Raw genomic sequence first — 10,416 nt, forward strand, 5'->3', positions numbered from 1 at the left:
AAAAAAAAGTGAATGTTATTATTGCATTCTTAAAGGGTGAGCAAGAAGAGAAAATCAATGTAGATCAGTAAAAAGGAAACCTTGCCCCAAATAATGGGCACATGGTATGCAATTGGTTGAACATGTATATAGTTTGAAGCAAGTGTCTAAGCAATGACATGAAAATTCTGATAGTCTGAGTCATGTCTCCTTCCTAGTGTCAATGGCCATTATGTAAAACCAACTACTGATCATTGCATCTGTAAGCTATTGTATCACCCCATAGCTAATTGGAAACAAACTCTAATGATCTGAAACATACAGACAGATGTATACTGGACAATCTAACAACACATATCATTTCATAACATAAGTAATTAATTGATGAAAGTTTTCAAGTAAATAAAGTAGAGTATTGACAGGTGCTGCTAGAATTATATTTAGTTCTGTTAAAAACAGACATAAAGAAGACACACTTGAGTGATTATATAGGAATGGAGAGAAGAATGACTCTACTGAGACAAAGCACTAGTGTTATAAACAAGGAGAGCTCCTCCAAGTAAAATTCCACCTAGAGTGACTGCCCATATTAACAATCCTGTTGTACCTGCAACATTTTTCACAATTCTCTGTTTCAGAAAAATATACCACTAAAACACAAGGTTGTCCTACTGTAGAGAGCCATCAAAGGACCCAGAAATGGTCAAGTCAGTCGTCGTGTTATAATACCAGATGACATGGTGTATTAGACAGAACGTGAATTGGTGGGTGGAGGGTTAACAAGGATGCTTGAAAGGGTTTATCGGCTCAGATATATCGGACAGGAGGGTCGTAAAAGAATATATCTTTACACCCCTATAGTGTAAGACAAATGTAATTGGTCGTATTCTATGGTTAGGACTACACGTCTACATTATATATGTCTCACGTAGTAGAAGTATTAGAGTTTGAGTTTCTTACCACCAACGTAAACATCACCACTTGGAGACCATTCATCTCGGTTGTAGATTGGACTGCAAATTAAAATATACATGGCTTTAGGTCTCAAAGGAAGAAAAAAAATCCAAAAACAGACTATATATCAAACCTTAGTAACAATTTCTTTCTCTCGATAAAAGAAAATTTATTGGAAGTGTTATTATGGTTTTTATAACAATATGTTTTGTGCTTTTCTAACGTCTTTTGAAATCGAAAACATTTGTCTGTAGATGTTTATGTTATAGTATTCGTAAACAAACAGTTACAATATTGTACCACTATAATGGTTTATTGGAAATAGATTAAAGAAATTATTATTAAATGTCAATCTGTTCTAGATTTTCATAATATTGTTTCTTTTAAGCTGTTATAATAGTTTGTTAATGCCATATAGGGTTCCATTTGTACTAATGTTTTATCAAAAAAAGGTTTAAATACTTCTCAATGTTACTGAATTATTGAGGGATAATTTTACCTGTATCCATCCACATTAGCCCCATATTTGTCTGTATATTGGTATACACCCTTTCCCTGTATCAATCGATTAATGTCAAAATATGTAAATAGTTTTAGTCAATTAAAATAACAAAAAGGTAATGCTCGATGACCAAGTTTTCGATTTAATTAGGTCAAGGAAATGATAAAAGAACTTTTTGGTTCTCTTGAGCTCATTGACCTTGCCTCATGTACTTGTTGCGTCGGAACTCATATTGAATATCAAATTCTAAATAGAATACAGAATATCTATTGCTCTTGTTTTCTAGTTTACGCTTTGTAACCAAACTGCCTTAAGAAATACGAACGGATATTGAACAAAAAGATATGAATTAGAGCAGGAGGCGAACCAACCTTTGGCTTTCTTCCGGATGCATCAACACCGTCCCTCAAGTTCATGCCACCACCAGTTCCTATATATAATTGAATTCCAAACTTAAATTAACCTTTATATAACATTGTTCTACATATATGTTAGTTGTAAGGACATAATATATTTAATATAATGAAGCATATTTGTTGATCCTAAAATTTGTAGTATAAAATCAGCATTTGTATGGAGCGGCGGACCACATGCCGAATGATAATTTGGCCAGCTCCAATTGGTCATTTTGTTTCTCCCTCCACATGGATTTATCCATTAGAGCCGACCATCGACTTGCGTTCCGCTCCAAAATTCAAGCCAGAGTTTTTTTAGTAGTAATACATAGGTTATGCGCAAATTGTTTTTTTAGTAGTAATATATAGGTGAAGTTACGCACAAATTAGTTTTTTTTTTTTTGTTGAGAGATGCACAAATTGGTTAAGTAACAACAATATTTACAAATGGATAAGTGCATAAAAAAGAACCAACCATAAGGTGTGTCAGTTTTGATCTTCTTGACTCCACTAGCCTGGACTCTGAAGGAAGTAGATGACCTTGTGAGTGAAGGAAGGCCTCTAATAATTTTTGCTGATTTCTCTTGAAATGGAGAAGGTTTCAAACTCAAGGAAGACATCACTACAGACCCTGCCATTTCTCTTTCTCTCTCAACACCTGACCAGTGTGCAGCTTCTCTCTCTAAATACACAACCAAGAAAGAGTAACAAGGGAAGAGGTTTCTAGTTGACACGTGGACTTATTTTAGTGGCTAGTTTGTGATAAGGCAATCACTGAACATTATCCTTCCTCTATCTCATCTCACCTACAAGAAAATAAATCAACATTTATGTGGTTCCCAGTTATTAAACTAAATATATGAAATAATTTTCTTTTGTCTGGTACCTAAGGTGTGTTTTGATAGTTCAACAAAAAAAAAAAGGTGTGTTTTGATAAGTAAGAGTAAAGGAATGCTTTGTAGAGTACTAATGTCTTTCTAGTTTAATATGATAAAAGTTATAAAAACATATTTAACAAAGGGTAATTTTGTAGACAATGTCTAAAGTTGTTAAAGACAATATGTTTTGCCTCCAAGACTTAGTCAAATCAAGTTGACTAAATTTAGTTAGAAGCAATGTCATCTCCTTCTCCGGCAAAGGTCGTCGAGCAACCGACGATGGTTTCTGGTCGGCGACCTTAACTTAAGAGAAACAAAAAAAAATCTCTCTTATTCTGCCTTCTTCTCTCTTCTTCTTCTATTCAACCGGCGATGATCTCGTCTGGTTTCGTTGCCACACCAAATCAGGTCTGATTCTTTTGGAAACCAGACATTCCCGGTGAAGGGGCTCCTCCCCTTCGTCGGGGATACGAGATAGATGGTAGAGAGAAGTTGAAAAAGAAGCAAGAAGAAGAAGAAGGAAGAAGCAAAAAGAAGAAAAAAAAAATTAAGGTCGTCGTCTGACGACCTTATGGCAATTGACTCCATTAGGTTAAACAATGAATGAGGTATTGGCTCCAAAATACACATTGCGTTTAGGGATAATAACTATTTAGGTCAAAAAAAAAATGAAAAATAGTTGAAAAGGTTTGAAACATTTGGAAATAATTAAAAAGGTCAAAAAAATCCCGCAGCTGTCCCGAAACAGTAAATTCTCCTCTCCACCCTCAACAAATTAAAAAATGACGCCCCGTATCCCACCTATATAAAGATTTCTCGGAAATAAAAAAATCAAAACTCTTTATTCCCTCGCGAATAGCAGAGACGCTGACTTCACGACGCTTCATCTTCTTCGACTTCTAGGGTTTCAAATCCATTCGATTTCACTAAAATATACTTGATCAATACTAAAGTAAGTATAAATTCACTAAATCTTCCATTTCTCAAGATTTTTTTCACTAAAAATATACTTCATCTTCTTCGACTTCTGGATTTTTTCGAAATTTTTGGGTTTGTAAATCAGTCAAATTTTACAGAAGCATTTGGTTTGTTAAACATATTTTTTTGTTGTTCGTGGTTGTTTAATGGATTCTGATAACATGATTTTTCTCTTACTTGTTATGGTGTTAAATTGAATATGCAAACTCTAGTTTCAGTTATAGATCTGCAACTAGGGTTTACATACCAAATGTTATTTGATACTGGTTTTGGTATGTAGGGTATGCACACCCTAGTTGCACTGGTAGATCTGCAACTGGGGTTTACATACCAAATGTTATTTGATACTGGTTTTTGTATGTAGGGTGTGCAAACCCTAGTTGCACTGGTAGATTTGCAACTGGGGTTTATATACCAAATGTTATTTGATATTGGTTTTTGTATGTAGGGTATGCAAACCCTAGTTGCACTGGTAGATTTGCAACTGGGGTTTACATACCAAATGTTATTTGATATTGGTTTTGGTATGTAGGGTGTGCAAACCCTAGTTGCACTGGTAGATCTGCAACTGGGGTTTACATACCAAATGTTATTTGATACTGGTTTTGGTATGTAGGGTGTGCAAACCCTAGTTGCACTGGTAGATTTGCAACTGGGGTTTACATACCAAATGTTATTTGATACTGGTTTTGGTATGTAGGGTGTGCAAACCCTAGTTGCACTGGTAGATCTGCAACTAGGGTTTACATACCAAATGTTATTTGATACTGGTTTTGGTATGTAGGGTGTGCAAACCCTAGTTGCACTGGTAGATTTGCAACTGGGGTTTACATACCAAATGTTATTTGATATTGGTTTTGGTATGTAGGGTGTGCAAACCCTAGTTGCACTAGTAGATATGCAACTAGGGTTTACATACCAAATGTTATTTGATAATGGTTTTGGTATGTAGGGTATGCACACCCTAGTTGCACTAGTAGATATGCAACTGGGGTATGCAAACACTATTTGCATTAGCTCATATGGAAATTCTACTTGTGCAAATAGTATTTTCATTAATAGTTTCTCTTTATGTGTGCAGAAATGGCTAAAAAAGGGTGAAGAAAAAAAACAAATAGTCATAAAAGACAGCAACAAGGTATTGAAGAAAAAATATGATACAACATGTTATAGAAGCACTATGAAGAATGGTGCAGTTTTCATGCAAAAAATATATGAGAAATTAAGTTTAAACCAAGTAAAAGCTTTATCAGAATCACCTTTCGGGGGATTATTCCAAGCTTTTTACAATGATGAAATAGAGAAAACAAATTACGAAAGACCAATCTCTATCATATATGAATTGGTCAGTAGATATTCAGTAGAGCGGGGAAAATTTGTTTTTGGAGATGTTGAAATGGAATTTAAAATAGATGATGTGGCTATCCTATTGGGTTTGCCAAAGGAAGGTGTTGCTGTTTCTCCCTTTGAAGGGATAAAAGAAGAAGAATTTGTTAGAACTTACTTTGGAGAAAAAGCTCATAAGGTTTCTACAGCGTTTATAGAAACTGTTGTTGAAAAGTTCATTGAAGAAAAAAATGAGCATACAGATGATCTTGTTAAATTGATGATAATGCATTTAGCTTCATCATTCCTTTTCGCGACACAAGCTGGAACAACAATTCAAATGTCATTCACAAATTTAGTCAGGTCAATTGAAAACATCAAATCTATTTCATGGCCTACTGTGATTCACAAATACATGATGAAATCAATTGAAGAAAATGTTGATAAACCATCAAAGGCATCAGGATGTCTTCTTCTACTTCCGGTAAAATCAATTATTTGTGTGATTTATTAACTTCGTGTAATTTGATTACTTAGTCTGAACTGTATAACAACTATTCTACTTTTAACTTTATGCAGTTTTGGTTTTGTGAGCATACGAACCTCTATAGAAGAATCCATCAAAAGAAGGACAAATGTCCTCGAATTCTGAGATGGAGTCTGGATCACATGAAGCTTGATTTTCTTCAAACATTAGAAGAAATATCAGAGAACCAGGTATGTTATAATATTCTCCTAAATTTTTATTTGCATACTGTAGTCATTTTATTTATGCAACCATGTGTTTGCAGACATGTCTTATGCAACCATGTGTTTGCAAACATGTCTGATGCAACCATGTGTTTGCAAACATGTGTTATGCAAACAATTGTTTGTATAACACAGTGGTGCAAACAACATACTGTTAGTTGCATATGATGTTTTCATATGTTTAAACATACTGTTCAATTTCAGGTTTCAGATAATTTTATGTTTCCACTCTCTGAAAGTGAAGAAGAGTTGATTGCTGGTGGAATATTAACTATTTCAAATGCTGATGATTTGTATTCGAAGCATCTTGAAGAAAAAGTAAGGAAACTTGAAGCTGATTGTGAAGAAAAGAAAAGAGCTTTGAAGTTTAAAGATGAAGAAATAGATAAGTTGAAAGAAGAACTGTACTGCATAAGAGAATCAAATTTGATTCTTATCAAAGAAAATGAGCAATTGAAAGCTGCAAAACAAACAAAGTGCAGTGAAGAAGTTGATGAGAACATGTCAAAGATGAAGTCAGCTACAAAGTCAAAAAGTACTGAAAAAAAAGTAGCTTCAAAGTCAAAAGGTACCATCAACATGAAGGGTTTGAATGATGGAGATCAAGTAAGTTCAGAAAAACAAAATCAGGAGGTTGGTACAAAGACTAACCTAAAAAGGAAAGAAAAGGATGAAACTTCGGACTTTGATACATCTGAGAAGAAAGAATCCAAGTCAAAGAAGTTAAAAGTAAAATGCAACATAACAAGGGGTTCTGCAATTGAGAAGGTAGAAGTAACTGAAGATACTTCGAAAACTCTAACTGTTGTGAGAGATAATGATGCATTTGCTAAGTGGGATACTTCGGAAATTTGGAACCTTATCAACAAAGAAGAAATGAATATAGTTAAAGAATTCTATGCATTGGCAAACAAAAGGTAATGACAAATTTACTTCAAAATTTATTTTTAATTCTGTGAGTTGCAACACATTTACTTTATGCAAACATTGATTTGCAACAAATGCCATGCAAACAGTTAGTTGCATACACTGCCATGCAAACAGTTAGTTGCATACTCTGGTCTGCAAACAATGAGTTGCAATAAGTAAATGCAAACAGTGGGTTGCAATCTATTTTTGAACTAATTACATTGTATATGTTTTGTAGTTCAATTGCATGGAACAGGAATACAAACATAATCATCCTTGGAGAATACATTGAAGCACTACTTATGAATCAGTTTGTTGACAGTCAAATAATAGATTGGTATATTTTACATAAACTGAAATTCAACAAATTCACAACTGTTTTCAGTTCAACTATATGGGTAAGTTATTTAAATCATTACTAATTTGTATTTGTTTTAGTTTAGTTTTCTAATTAGATGAACCACATTATATTTGTAGACATTGATGAAATTTAATGCTTCCAAAGGCACAATTGAAGAGTTGGTAAACAAGAAGCTGAAAGAAGGTTATAGAAAGAGTAGTCCTTGGTTTTTATTTCCATTCAACACAAGTTCTGCAGATGGAAGTAATGAAGGGTTCCATTGGCACCTTGTTGCTTTCGACAGAATGCATCAAAAATGGTTTCATTATGATTCTATGAAGAACACACCAAAGACAACTGCACGATGTTCGAAGGATGCAAAGTTATTCATTAATGCTTTGGTGGACAAAATCAATGAACTAGAATTGACAGATAAACCCCTCAAAAAAAATGAAAAGATCACAAAAGTAAAATGCCCAAAACAGCAAAATTCGTAAGTATAAACTTATTGATTTTTATTTCATTATGTTTGCCATAAAAATTATGAATGTTAATTAATTTATCATGTAATGTAGGGTTGATTGTGGAATGTATGTGCTTCTATATGTTGAAAGATTCAAAAGAGGTGAATTCCCAGAGTCTAATGTAGAATGGCCTGAAGATATGGATAAGATGGCATCCAGAAAGAGAGCTGAAATTGCAGTTTCAATCTTGAGTGATTCTGCAAACAAACCTTGGGTTTCAGGAGCAATTAGTGAAGATTAAAACTCTGCATTATTGATTAACATTTGAATATTGATATGGTACAATTTGATTTTCTTAATTTTGTTTAAAAGATGATGGGAGTGTTTGAACATCAGGGTTTAATATAATTAGGTAATATGTTTGTTTAAATCTCAATGCAAATGAATGTTTTTCAAAAGCTAATGTTACACTCAGGTCAATCCCAGATTAGCATAGCATGAAGTTAAGTTATTCATCTATGAATCTTATACAATGTGAACAATAACATATATATTAAATGTATAATGAATGTTTTTCAAAAAATCGGGGGCTTCGCCCCCGAACCCCCATAATTTATCTTTTGTTTAATGACTGCTTGCAATAAACAAACAAAATGCAAACAACATTTTCATTAAATTTATTTGGAGAAAACTCTTTGAAGGCACTGGCTTGTATGGACATATCGATGCAAACAAATAGTTGCATTTCACACAGATGCAAACAAATGGTTGCATTTCACACAGATGCAAACAAATGGTTGCATTTCACACAGATGCAAACAAATGGTTGCATTTCACACAGATGCAAACAAACGGTTGCATATCAAATTGTTCCCATCAGGCCTGCAACACAGTAACCTAAAATGTATACCTAGAACTACCTGCAACACAATACATTTTCATACATTTAACCAAAACAAACATATCATATTGAAATGTCAAATAATCCTTTACATAGAGTAACAATAAAGAAATGAATGTCAAAATAAATCTTAATTCAATATTGTTGCACACGTTCTTTTGTTGTGATGCGATAACTTGCCACAACGTCCACATTTTCTCTTCTTCTTAAACTTGGCTGCTCCAGCACTCTTAATTCTCACACTCCTTGGCCTACCAGGTGGTCTCTTATTTGATGGTGGATTGATTATCGTCTCATTTGTTGTAAACTCCTTGGGTTCATCACTGTTTGGAATGGGGATAATGGCGTGTTCATAAGTTTTCTTGAAGCTCTCGGTCGTAAAATATTGTTCAACAAATGTATCCATAGGTCGTCCATCATACTTGATAGCTATAATAGCATGCTCACATGGGAGGCATTCTACTTGCCATTTCAAACATGAACAGTAGAACGAACTCAAATCAACTAACTGGCTTGGTGTTGAAAAGATCTCATATACAAATTTCGATGATTTTACAACCTTCCATGTAGAGCCGAACTTACGCCTTTGTCTTATGATTTTATCTATCTCCGGACACAACAAACTAGTCCATTTTCCAGCTAGTTCAAGTCTTGTTTGCATCATTTCCATCATTCGTACACGAATGGTTTCTAACATTAGAACTATCGACATACCCCTTTCCTCTCTAATCCAGGAATTATAACTCTCACATAAAGATGAACAAACCTCACCATACCTTTTACCGACAAAATAAGAGTTTGCCCATTTTTCAAATGGGCAATTCTTAAAGAAATCCGTCAAACGTCTACCACCTACTAACTCCATCTCTTTAAAATGAATGATAAATTCATCCTTAGTCAACGCACGAGCAGCCCGATATAACAAAGACTCAATGTAATCTGCTCTTTGAGCACCATAACCAATTGCATTAACTAAGTTGTTCCTAATATGCCACACGCAATAACTATGGTGGGCATCTGGAAAAAGATCACTAACTCCTTTGATAATACTCGGGTGACGATCAGATAAGAAAGTATATGTACGACTTCTATCAACAACACGAGCCAAATTCTCCAAAAACCAATTCCAATTTGAATTGTTTTCAACACTAACAACAGCTAAAGCAATAGTAAAAAATCCTGAAAAAGAAAACGTAGTTAAATAAATAATTGCAACTAGAAGACTTGTTAAACAAATTCATTAACTTACAAATCATACCTTCATTGCCATTCTTTGCACAAGCTGTTAGCAAAGTCCCCTTATATTTGGATTTAAGATGCGTCCCATCAATCCAAATAACAGGCCTGCAGTACTTAAAGCCATGAATACAAGCCTCGTATGCTATAAAAACCCTTTCAAACTGATAAGTGTCCATATCAAGTTGTAGCTGCACATAACTACCAGGATTCCACTTCATAATGGACTTCGTATACCAATCAAGTTTAGCATATCCAGATTCCTCATCACCAAATGCAGAATCAAGTGCTTTTTTCTTTGCATTATAAGCAATATAATACGGGATTTTAATACCATAATCTGATTGGAAAGTAGTAATAATAGCCTTGTTTTTCTTTTTCGGATCAACCTTTACTTCACTTTCTATCAAATTAGATACAACACGAGAATGAACTGCTGGTTTGTTTATATCAGTAAACCCCCCACCACAAGTGTGCTCAGGAACATATTTCTTCAAATAAAATAACGATGAAATACCAAACCTTGAACAACCATGAACCTTCCACCCACAACCCTCAACCGGACATACTGCTACGTACTACCCTATGAGCATGGTTCCCCTTCATTCTATACCCAAAACCAAATTTGATGCAATATCTATTCAATGCAAACCTAAATTGATCAGCACCTCCTTCAAACTTCTGACCAACTTCAGTAAACACAGATCCCCAAGATTCAGACCGGAGAGGATGTTGGAACAACTTCGATGAAGAATCAGCTTGAGTAAAACAAGATGAAGCACTAGATGACTCAACTAATTCCAT

The 10,416-nt window shown here is 34.3% G+C and overlaps 3 protein-coding genes across 3 annotated transcripts; 1 reads left to right on the forward strand and 2 right to left on the reverse strand.

Moving 5' to 3' along the window:
• Positions 1-339: 339 nt before the first annotated feature.
• PSBR (photosystem II subunit R) lies at positions 340-2,484 on the reverse strand. The gene is made up of 5 exons (XM_086658345.1): positions 2,306-2,484; positions 1,807-1,865; positions 1,433-1,488; positions 940-992; positions 340-586 (listed from the first exon to the last, which is right to left on the reverse strand). Exons 1-5 carry the CDS (start codon positions 2,466-2,468, stop codon positions 492-494), a joined length of 426 nt encoding a protein of 141 aa, XP_086514471.1. The 5' UTR covers positions 2,469-2,484; the 3' UTR covers positions 340-491.
• A 3,350-nt stretch (positions 2,485-5,834) lies between these two features.
• Positions 5,835-7,776, forward strand: LOC147557494 (uncharacterized). The gene is made up of 5 exons (XM_086658873.1): positions 5,835-5,882; positions 5,967-6,679; positions 6,910-7,069; positions 7,149-7,504; positions 7,587-7,776. The coding sequence occupies exons 1-5, from the start codon at positions 5,835-5,837 to the stop codon at positions 7,774-7,776; spliced, it is 1,467 nt and encodes a 488-aa protein (XP_086514999.1).
• A 730-nt stretch (positions 7,777-8,506) lies between these two features.
• On the reverse strand, positions 8,507-10,416 carry LOC147557495 (uncharacterized). The gene is made up of 3 exons (XM_086658875.1): positions 10,182-10,416; positions 9,635-9,952; positions 8,507-9,555 (listed from the first exon to the last, which is right to left on the reverse strand). The coding sequence occupies exons 1-3, from the start codon at positions 10,414-10,416 to the stop codon at positions 8,507-8,509; spliced, it is 1,602 nt and encodes a 533-aa protein (XP_086515001.1).

Source organism: Eschscholzia californica, unplaced genomic scaffold (genome assembly GCF_041429995.1).
Source record: "Eschscholzia californica isolate CP2 unplaced genomic scaffold, dmEscCali1.0.p SCAF_2, whole genome shotgun sequence".
Lineage (NCBI taxonomy): Eukaryota > Viridiplantae > Streptophyta > Magnoliopsida > Ranunculales > Papaveraceae > Eschscholzia > Eschscholzia californica.

What these genes read in the sequence shown, in the direction of transcription:
- PSBR (XM_086658345.1), bottom strand. Translation starts at nt 2,468, where the DNA reads ATGGCAGGGTCTGTAGTGATGTCTTCCTTGAGTTTGAAACCTTCTCCA. An exon ending in CATCCGGAAGAAAGCCAAAG is followed by an intron (nt 1,489 to 1,806) that starts GTTGGTTCGCCT and finishes CGATTGATACAG; the next exon opens with GGAAAGGGTGTATACCAATA. An exon ending in TGGTGATGTTTACGTTGGTG is followed by an intron (nt 587 to 939) that starts GTAAGAAACTCA and finishes AAAATGTTGCAG; the next exon opens with GTACAACAGGATTGTTAATA.
- LOC147557494 (XM_086658873.1), top strand. Translation starts at nt 5,835, where the DNA reads ATGTCTGATGCAACCATGTGTTTGCAAACATGTGTTATGCAAACAATT. An exon ending in TATGCATTGGCAAACAAAAG is followed by an intron (nt 6,680 to 6,909) that starts GTAATGACAAAT and finishes TATGTTTTGTAG; the next exon opens with TTCAATTGCATGGAACAGGA. An exon ending in TTTTCAGTTCAACTATATGG is followed by an intron (nt 7,070 to 7,148) that starts GTAAGTTATTTA and finishes TTATATTTGTAG; the next exon opens with ACATTGATGAAATTTAATGC.
- LOC147557495 (XM_086658875.1), bottom strand. Translation starts at nt 10,416, where the DNA reads ATGGAATTAGTTGAGTCATCTAGTGCTTCATCTTGTTTTACTCAAGCT. An exon ending in TCATAGGGTAGTACGTAGCA is followed by an intron (nt 9,953 to 10,181) that starts GTATGTCCGGTT and finishes CTTTCCAATCAG; the next exon opens with ATTATGGTATTAAAATCCCG. An exon ending in TGCAAAGAATGGCAATGAAG is followed by an intron (nt 9,556 to 9,634) that starts GTATGATTTGTA and finishes TTTCTTTTTCAG; the next exon opens with GATTTTTTACTATTGCTTTA.